The following is a 10946-nucleotide window of genomic DNA, read 5'->3' as shown; positions in this document are numbered from 1 at the left end:
GCCTTACCCCCGCTCAGGCAGAGGTAAGGTGGTCATTGTGCTACACCCTGTTTATGCACTGCTCAAGCCACTATGGGCAGCGCATTGTAGAGGATCTGAATTGGGAGAGATATGCCTCCTGGAACAACAATAAAGAAACGTGCAGTATGATGTGAACTTAAAGCATTCAAGTGGGAGAAAAAAAAAGTCCAACCTCTCACCTTCACTTTCTTGTCCAAGGTTGGCTTCCAAGTTGGTTTCTCTTAAATGGGAAGAAGGAAGATTAAAAAAGGAGATTAGACCCAAGAATCTCCTGCTTTTTCAAATATTCTGGGGACCTAATTGTTCTAATTTAGCAAATGAAAGAAGATCTCTCTCTCTCTCTCTCTCTGTCTCTCTCCATCTTAATTCAAGAAAGTGAAAGAAACTTGTTCCTAGATAATGATTATTATCTTGGATATGGTTCCCTCAATTCCTCCATCCCATACTTAAAATTCTCTTTCTTGGTTGATTCTGGTGTTTTTATTTCCCCACCTTTCTGGGTTTTTCTATTTTTATTTGGGAGTTGGGAGCTTGGACATCATCACTTTTTTAGAAACTCAAGCACAATGAATCTATAAACAAATTTTAGCACTACCAATTGGTTGATATACTTGGATTGCAATACTTTTTATGAACTACTTCCATTGCAACACGGCATTCCCCATATGACTTCGACTGTAAATTATGGGAAAGGAGGGTGAAAGGTGATAGGTAACCATCATTTTCAATGTGAACCTGTTCAAGACAAAGTCTTTTTCAACTCAACTCACCGAAGGCAAAAAAATCTTCCCCACCACCACCATCAGCTCATTCTCCCAAGGTAGGAATGCAGTGAATTTGGACACAGAGAGAGACCATGAAAACAACCCAACCCAAACAAAGAGGAAAAGAAGACGTTGGCAGATATCAACATCTCCACTTTGCAGTTTGCACAATGGAGATCCAAATATGCTTTCAACTGGGGGTTCCAAACAGTGATGTTTCATGTTTATCTTATGGGCATCATCCCTTGGGGAACCTAAAAGACTTAAGAATAGCAGCACTGAAACAACCGATGTGACCTGACTTGCCTAACTATGTAGTTTGTTTAGCGAGCAAGGATGGAGCTCCTGTCTATTTCTCCTTTTCTATTTCTGTTCTGAATTCTGATTCGAGGGTGTTAGTGGATTTTCGCGTAAGCATGTAGATAATGATCTTACCTTGTCTGCACCACACACTATTATGTATACACAGAAAATTTCTCTTAAAGAGCTAATAATTAGGACCCTCTTGTGCTGTAGGTAGGGATGTTAACAGACTGAGGCAAGTCTTCCAATTGCCATGGAGTTGATCAGATATTCTCACTTTCAAAACCCATCTATCAGTTTACAATTGGCAATCTTTCACATAATTGTATAGGGCCATCTCTCCAACATTCCAGCCAAATTGACCTGGTGCCATAGTTTAATCTAGAAGTAAATGAAGAGGTATACATATCACGGAAATGTGGTCTTTTCCATACGGACACACCAAAGTTGCTATATGCCTCAGCTCTAATACCATTTGTTGAGACTCAAGTAGAAATCATCCTTAAAACCTAACCATTAAGAACGTTGAGGAAAAATGCCCAAGTCTTTATAAAACTTCACATCAGGCTTTTCACATTCAATGTGGGATAATTGTTTTAACGTAAAACTCCAACATAAACAGCCAAGGTGTCAAAAGCCGTTCCAACATCATTGGTGCCAGATTCCATTTTTCAAAATATATAGCTATAAAAATTCTATCTAATACAGAGAAAATTGTCAATTGGGCTGTTAATCAAGGGTGGGACTTTACTAGGTGAACAATCGAAGATATCTCAAAAGGGCTCCTTTGTGTAGTTTAATCTGCCAGACAATTTGATTGGTTCTCAAATTTCGTCCACAAATTCCACAAGTTGCCAACAACACTCATCCCAGTTGCAAGTATACAGTTTTGGTGAAGATTCAAATGGCTGATGAGTGATGATGCTAAGGCCTCATTTGGTTGCAAGTGAAATTAATTAAAATTAAAACAAAATCAAAATGAATATTTTTCTAATCATTATCACAGGTGTAACTCAAAAATTACTAAATATGATAATTAAATTTTAGGAAAAGGTTCTCTACGCTGCCAGGGCGGATACACTAGCACTTCAGTGTCAGTCTCTCCTCCCATAAAATGACCTTGCTACTATGTTACCCTCCTATGTGCAATACCTTTTTGTCACGCCTCATATTCCCTATGCTGATTGTTCAAAGAACCCTGTCCCTTAAAATTTACTTGAAACAATATATTACTGATAATTTTTCCACTACTTTGACTTCCCTACATGGTGCACACCAAATGTTATCATCACTTCACATCAACTATACTTCCAACCAAACACCCCAATTGAAAGTTTCTATTGCAATTGCTTCCCATTCCATTTTTTCTCCCTCTATCGCTAAAGGTTTTATTTTACTTCTATTCCAATTCAATAGGGCTAATTCCCTATTGATATTTAACAAGTGATCATTAAACTTGAAAACAGTTTCTGGAGGTACCCACAAATTAATGGAATGGACTTTTTGTTTTCTGATAGGTAGTGTAACAGACTTTTTGGAAGCTACCCTCAATTTTCCACACCTTTTGGCCAATTACATTTAGATTTATCTCACAGGTGAACAATTCTGTCTTTATAAATGTCCATAACAGTGTCCCCATGGATATGGTTAATTACAAAAATATGCTGTGAGAATAAATGAAGCATTAATGAACGAATCAAGATAATGCAACACATCAGAACAAGGGGAACTATAAAAACAATAATACTGAAAATGAGAATGCTTTGAAGACACATCAGACTCAAAAGTGTTCACCTATAAATTCTAAATGGTTCCCACACCGTACAGAAAAATGGGAAATTCCAAGTTTTTCCCCCCATAAAAAAAAAAGATGCAAAAGTCACTAATTTCACCAACTATAAAGGAGAAGCTTCCACACGATTCAACAATCTATTACTGCCCAAAAACATATTAGCACTCACTGTGCTGATCAGACAGCCCAGCCCATTCAAGTACCTGCAAGGCACCATAGATGCAACCTCTACATCAGCTTTAAAGTTCCACTATAATTCAGAGTACTAGTTGATTCAAAAAATGTTCAATCATATGCAGCATTACATATTTCACATAGTGTGTTTACTATATGGCAATAACGATATTAACCCCCACCCAAGGATAAACAATATCATCACTCATCAATAAAATTTCAGGAAGACTAAACTGACAAACATTTGTATGAGAAATAAAAAAACTCATCAGAACTTTCAAAATTGCTTCACCACAACATGTCCTACATATTGTTTTCGCCTTTTCTTTTCTTTATGGATGGTAATGTATCAGCATACAATTTGAAAGCTTGTAATCCTTATGCTTGGTTTGACAAATTTGAAAGACAGAACATTGACACAAGTCAAGTTAGTCTACAAAGTAGAACTAAATATTTGAGAATTATTCTGTAAAGCCTCAAAATACCTGACCACATAATCTTGTAGAAGCTATAGGCTGAAATTATAAATTACACATCCAAAGCATGCACCCACATTCAAAGGGAAAAAGATAGATTTACAACTTTTCATCATGAAAAGTCTTGAAGTGCCTTCATTAGGTACAACTCTCCAGAATTCATCATTGTGGATAATTTAGCCAATGTCTTCATTGCCTATGGACCAATTAGTCTACCATGGGGTTAAACTGTTTGGACCTGCTGACCGCCAGTCCCGAATGGTCTGTATCACACCCAGAACCAGACGTCCCATTGAAAACTGTTGACTAGCCAAGGGTGGGTCCATCAAATCCAAAGGATCCCATTCTCTTAATCATCCAAACCAGATGATAGATCCCATTCTCTAAATCATCCAAACCAGATGATTGGCCTGCTAGGCACCCTCATGTTTACAAGTATTTCACATTTCAATGAGACAAAAAGAAAACGAATTGACAGAATACACTTATCACACCACTCCCCCCCCAAAAAAAAAAATTCAAAAAAAACAAAAAAAGAGGTGACAGAAGCAAGTTTTGTCAGTATTTGAACTACCTTTTTCTCCATGTTACAATGACTCAATCAGGCAATCAACCGAGGTTGCAACCCATCGGCAACATTCTCAGAAATTCAGTACTCTCAACCCAGATAACATGTTATCTGAACCCAAGAGACTACTTGGACTCCCCATTAGACCACCACCCACCAGGCCAGCACAGATGGCTGCACAATCCCATTTTCAAAACATTGCATTTGACTATTGAACATTTCCTCCTTTATTTATTCTTGGACAAAGGTTCTCAATAAATTCAGTTCCTCATGGGTGCAGCACTTAAAATTCCAAGCATGAAAGGTAGGAGGAACTTAGAGTTTCCACGTCATCAAAGATGATACACTACATTATTTGCTGGGGACTCTTTTTTCCTGGGTGGAGGGTGCAGGTAGGGAACTGCTGGAGTATGAGTTGATCTCCCTCAGCCAAGTGGCAAATTTTTGGTTTTCCCCACAGTAGGCTAAGTAAGAACCATGGAATGAATCCTGATCAACATCCAGATACCTCAATTTCTACATACTGGGAGTAGAAAGATACTACTAGCTAAGTTAGACACTGGTCCTTACTCCCTACTTGTAGGTCAAGAGGCCATCCTTTCTGAATGCCAACCAATTTTACTCATATATCATTTAAATCTGTATAAAATTATATTCAGTATAATTGAACACAATATGCAAATACATGCATCGAATCAGGTCAACAGGATAGAAGAATAATTTTTCTTCAAAATCATTTTTGTAAGCTTCACCAAAACAACCCCACCTTCCGGGCAGTAGTTGATACGAAATATCAACAATCAATGAGCATATCTCTACAGATTCTTAGAGGTGTCTACTTTTCCTTCAGCTATTCTTTAATTATCTCCTCCCATAATACCCAACTGTGGAGCAAAAGGCACTAACTTCCGCAAGATCATATCTTAATGCTGTGCCAATCTCGAACCAGTAGAGATAAGCTTGTGACAGGATCTCACACAAGGAATAACACAAGATTTCCAAAGAATTTTAGGAACAGAGAAATAGAGAATCAAGGGACCAGATTCAGGCAATTTTCTGGACAAAGGCTCTAATTGGATGGGAGAATGTAATATCAGAAATCAAGCTTGATACCTAGGCCAGATTCTTAGGATTAGAAGATTCCTATTTGAAGAAGGAATTCCCAAATCTAAGAATAGATAACAGGTTTGGACAAACCAGACTAGAAATTGATTTCAGTACCAGATAACAAGACTAATAATACTCAGAAATCTAAGATCAGACTTAGAAAACAAAGCTTGAAAATCAATTAAACTGAATTCAGACTTGTAGTCGGAAAATAGGAAATCAATTTCAAGTTTGAATTTTAAAACCATTAGAAGGTTCAAAACAGAAATCAAATGCTAAATATGGAAGCAGAATAAAAACCTAATGGTTAGATTTGAAGTTTCAGAAAATTCCCAGTTGGAGTAAGAATTCAAGAAAACAGAAAAAATATAGGATTTTTATGCTAAGAACAGAATTAAAACTAGAAATTGATATGAAGATAGAAGAGATATGCAGAAACTAACTTTACAATCAATGGAGAAAAAGAAAATAAGAGAAGAGAAGAAATTAGGTCTGAGATGCCAATCCTGTATGCCAAGCTCAATTGCTCAATAGCTACAAAACTCTTGATAAAAACTCGGTCTTTACTCCCACTTTATGGGCTTATTAATTAAGCCCATTATTATCAACAAACCAAAAAATAACAAACCCAAGCTCCACCCAACCATGGGCCAAACAAAATTTTCTGAAGCCCAATCGGACACCCTTAACGGCATCATATCTCTATCACAAAACAACTGCCACGTAATAAGTATGTCGCTCACTTCTTGAAGCACCATTACTTAAGAAACATTCAGGCCAAATGACGGAATCAGCATGAGACTTTTTTGTCTTTGTTTTAGCCAACAAACTAAAGTAAAGGATTTAAGAAATAGAGAAAGATAGAAAGAGATGAAGACCCATAGATTGATTTTATGGATTATAAGCGGAAAGTATTTATGTACAAAATTAAAATTAAAATAGTCATACAGAAGGGCCTTATCTATATTCTATATGCATAACATGGGTCTTGAGTGATGCAGTTTGTAAGTCATGCCAGCAGAAAAACGAAAAGAAAATAGCTTTTGAAGACTAACTGTGAGATCACATCCAGTTTGGCAGTATAACAACCACCATGGTAGCCTGTGGCCACTATTCATGTTTACTATTCATGGCCAGATCTTATTTCTTTTATTTTATTGTTTTAGTTATGATGGATTAGATTATTTAATTTCAGACCTGTTTGATTGTCTTTTCTCTATTATTTAAAGTTGTTTGGTCAGATTAGGATTCTTCCTTGGCTAGTTAATTGGAAGAGTCAGAGTCAGTCTATGTTTTATTCTTTACTTTTCGGGTCAGGATTGACTTTAGTCTTTCCTTTTTTAAGTCGGAGTCCGTCTTATTCAAACTCTATAAGTATACATAAGGGGCTACAGCCTCAATAGTGAACTTGGTGAATAATTGAAGCTGCTATGTTGTTCTGGTTCTGTGGATTTCAGGCAAGGCTATTTAATGTAGACCAGTCCACAAGAGGATCACAAACTTCAGGTCCAGCAACAGTAAACACTTCGATTGGTTCTTAGATTTGCAGGAATTTTCAGAACAATAAAATAAAAACAAGAAATTGAAGGAGGGAAGAAGACAATAGGTAATCTCTCAGTCTCGGGTCTCTCACCTACGGTCTCTCACTTTAGTTTGGTTTCTTCTGGCATCTCACCATATTCTCTCACAGAGCAAAGCACAAAGCCTTTTTTTTTTTTTGTCTCAATAATCAAATTCGTGAACAAGGTAGTAGCCCTTTAAAACTTATATAGAACACTCAAAAAGAGATTCAAACACTAAAAAGGAAAGGCCTAACCCAATCTTTAACTAATAAAGTAACACTGACTAGGAAACTAACATAATGAAAGAAACTGACTCAAAACAGGACTCTAACTAACGAAGTAATTCCCGTTTTCTTACTTTCTACCCATATTTTAGGTCTATTAAAGTGGCCCATTAGAAAGAAAACTCATAGGATCAAAGGCCCAACATATACAAAACCAAACCCAATGCTTTTAAATAAAATAAGCCCTTTAGGTGACTTATCTGCATCATTCTTACACTCGAAATCGGGCTCAGGTCAGGTCCAATCGATTCTGATCCAATTCAATTTTGAATCGGCTGAAATCAGTAAGATTATGCCTGATCCCTGGAAACGTAGTGTGAACTGGCCGTTCCGGAAGGCAGGAGCCAGGATTGACCTAGACCAACTCCAATCCAAATCACAGCCGATTCAGTCGATCCGATTCCGTTTTTTGAAACAGTGATTTCAGGCCAACTCTGTGGATTCAGAGTATTGACTTAGTGGATTCTGACTGGTACTTCTGTGGATTCAAAAATGGGTCTCGATGTATTCCAAGTCTGAATCAGGTGGATTCCTGGTTAACTATCTTCTTCTATCCCCTTCTCTTTCCCCATCACAAATCAGATCAGTTACTGGTTCTTTCTAAACCCCGCGGCTTCTACTTCATCATCTCTTCTAGTTCTGTTTTGCTTTGTTATTCTGCCTTAACTTACTTCAGCTTATCAATCTGAGTTTCTGTTTATAGATCTAATTTCAGCTCTGATTTCAAAACTTGATATTCCTAATCAAATCTGAAATCCTACAGCAACTAAAATTCTTCAGATCTGTGAGTTTTTTTTTATCTGTTTTCTGTATCTGATTTCAGGTTCTAGTTACTTGACTGAATGGTTGCTTAACACCTTAATCGAATTCTGTTCTGAAAACCTAGAACTTACCCATTGATTCTGCAGTTTCAACCTTTCTTACTTCCAGAAGGTTTTCTCCATATCTTGAAATCTGGCCAGCAGAAGTACATCAAACTTTGCAAGACTGTTCATCCCTCAAACCAGAGTACTCGGACGGATTTTCAAGCCTTTCTGAATCCTTTTAACTGAGTTCTTGAAATTTCTCTAAAATCTGATTTGGTTCCTATCTTTTATTCTGGATTTCCCTGGTATTTCTAAACTATAACCCTTAGGTGACTTAAAAACCCTATCATTGAGATATGATAAATTAATCTTAGCTCAAATCGAAGTTAGGATATGTAAAACTCATTAATCCTAGCCTGCAAACACAATGGACATAGTTGATTGAAAGCTCATTCTCAAAAGAACAGCTATGGAACAGAAGTATGAAAGTTGAAATTCCAATAATGCTCTCTGGCCAATTAAGTTGACCAAAACTCATCATTAGATCACTCAGTAAAAGTTTTTAATCAAGATTAATGTGAAATGAAAGGATCTCACCTCCAAAGTCAAAGATCCACCATTTCGAACACCTTGGCAATTTAATTTCCATATTATTCATTTAAGTGTTCTCTGTTAGTTTCACAAGTCAGGCATAAAGGATTCATATAGTCTTCAACCGGACAGGGACCTCATCCAGGTATACTAATCAAAGCACCATATGCCAGATTCTATGTATAAAATGCCTATAAGTGGGATTTAAATGTTACTGATTGAAAGTTCTCACCTAAATGACTCATAACTGACCACTAGTATTATAACTAGAAAACCAAAATCAAGCATTTGGTTGTGGCAACCTATATATAACAAACAAATAAGTAAATAAAAGCAGAGTAAAACTTCAGGAGTTTATAAATTATTAGAAATAAATAACAATAAATTATTACTATTCACTTATTAAAAGAAACTGCTGTCTGTAATTGGTCATAAACTATTTCAGTGTTACAGAGAATAAAAATTCTAAGTACCCCACAGTTAGTGCCATCCAATTTTGATTCACTCTTGTACAATGTACATATTCATTACATCTTGTGCCCTGGTATATAATAGCATGAAGTCACAGGTGGTGATGATTCACACAAGTTTGTGTGGGTGCTGGTACCACTTGTGTCACATCAAATGATACATATTTAATTTTAGGTTCTATCTGTGGATCTTATACAGCTCGTACTTCCAACCCCTCCCCCCCCCCCCAAAAAAAAGAAGGAAAAAGAAGAATAATTTAATCTAAGCACCTTTTCATTGAGGTTATAAAAGTTAAAACCAAAATCTCAGCTAGAATCGCCAGTTGGTAAAGAATGAATGACACAAGAAATGAAGAAATCCCTTCTTCCCCCAGATTCCTTAGTAAGGTTTACCTTTATTGGTCCAGTTAGCCCGAACCCCTAGATCATTGACTGCGTTATGTATTACCAAATATGAGAACACATTTCTTTCACCACGAGGTATTTCATTTTTCCTTAAAACTTGAAAGTTTTCATTGATGGTTATATCAAAGACATCCAAGCTAACCAATTGATCTTGCACACATAACACTAATGACAGAGCAAACAATATGGATGAACAAACATTTTGTGAGCATATAAAGGTTGTATCATATTAACATGCAACAAATAAGCAAATGAGTACGCCTGTGGATGATTCATAATCATTTCTTTTCAAATTCCAACATGTATAAATGGACCCAAAACATCATACATAACAGATTAAACACTTACAACTCATGATATGAAGCACAGTAATTAACTTTAAAGAATCTACCAAAAATATATGTATGTATTGCACCATTTAGACCGACCATAATAGGTCATGAAACTGAAAAAAGTAAACAGAGAAAGAAACAACAGAAACGATACACACTCAAATAAGTAAATCAGCATTCAGAAGATCCAGAGACTTAAGAAGAGGAAACATATGGGCATTTGACTACGGACTGCAAGAGACCCACTGAATAAACTAATCGCAGTAGTCTGTAAAATGCAGCTTATAAGAACAACTACCTAGCCTAGCATCAGTCTAGAAACTCAGAATCCATTAGTCAACTGTATAACCAATAGGTTTAGAATCTTGTGTTTCCATTTGCCATAAAAAAATCAGCAATCTTGTCCACATTTTTGTTATGAAAAAGAACGGGAAATAAAATAACCTACGATATGGCCTTATTGTCCTGTCTTCCGATGCTTGACAGCCTCGCCAATCACCCATCTTTTCCACTCCTCCCTATCAATCCCAATCCCAATTTCTTCTTAAAAACACATTTAGAAACCAGGAAAGTTGCAAAAACTAGCTAATTTACTCTTCAAATCATCAATCAAACGCACCACTGACCCAAAATAGAAGAGGAAAGAAAGAAAGAAATGAAAAGCAAACTAAGGGGAAAATAAGTCCAATAGCCGAAAATGTTCAAACAAAGCAGTACCGATCAAAAGGGTGATGAAATTCAAAACAAAGCCCAAGTTCTTTTTTGCGGTCAAAATGTTTTTCCTAGAAACAATAAGACTAGACTCACAAAGAGACTACTAGCGATCTTGACAAGTACGGCAGAAGGTACCCTGAGACAGCTCACAGCATGCACGCGCATTGACAGCGAGATGCGATGTGAGGCGGGCTGCAGCGACCACACTGTGCAGCGGCAGTAGCGATTGCGTGCATCCTAACTCTCCCATAGTCCTATCCAAAAGTTTCAGAAATCAGTCAAAACAAGAATAATAGGAACAATGTGTCTGATTCCAAAACCCTGCATAGCGTTATTGTGGGACACCTGGTAGACAAGGAAAATCGACGAGATTGAAGGCGAGGGGCGGCAAGTGATGGAGGACGGAGGCGTGGGAGAGACGGTGTAGACCGGAGTGAAGAAGCTCTTGCAGCAGACATCAACGATCTCGAAAGCGATCCGCTGCGCCAAGCCATCCCTTTCTCTGTTTCGGAGCAAGAGGAATTTGGAATTGGAGATGAGACGCCGGGATACTTTGGTCGTGAGGGTTTTGATGGTT

At 37.1% G+C, this 10946-nt stretch overlaps 1 protein-coding gene across 7 annotated transcripts; it reads right to left on the bottom strand.

Annotated features, from left to right (window-relative positions):
- Nucleotides 1-2845: 2845 nt before the first annotated feature.
- Nucleotides 2846-10946, bottom strand: LOC122661737 (protein NONRESPONDING TO OXYLIPINS 2, mitochondrial-like). 7 transcript variants are annotated; one of them, XR_006332921.1, is made up of 4 exons: nucleotides 10715-10944; nucleotides 10505-10623; nucleotides 10100-10173; nucleotides 2846-3083 (listed from the first exon to the last, which is right to left on the bottom strand). XR_006332921.1 is itself a non-coding variant. In XM_043857235.1 (4 exons), the coding sequence occupies exons 1-4, from the start codon at nucleotides 10861-10863 to the stop codon at nucleotides 2984-2986; spliced, it is 438 nt and encodes a 145-aa protein (XP_043713170.1). In that variant the 5' UTR covers nucleotides 10864-10946; the 3' UTR covers nucleotides 2846-2983. The 7 variants fall into 7 exon arrangements, 6 of the variants coding, with proteins under 6 accessions (XP_043713170.1, XP_043713171.1, XP_043713174.1 ...); XM_043857235.1 differs by having other exon boundaries at nucleotides 10100-10169; nucleotides 10715-10946; XM_043857236.1 differs by having other exon boundaries at nucleotides 10104-10169; nucleotides 10715-10945.

This window comes from Telopea speciosissima, chromosome 5 (genome assembly GCF_018873765.1).
Source record: "Telopea speciosissima isolate NSW1024214 ecotype Mountain lineage chromosome 5, Tspe_v1, whole genome shotgun sequence".
NCBI lineage: Eukaryota > Viridiplantae > Streptophyta > Magnoliopsida > Proteales > Proteaceae > Telopea > Telopea speciosissima.
The sequence above is the reverse complement of the archived record's forward strand: the minus strand, read 5'-3'. Positions and strand labels throughout refer to the sequence as shown.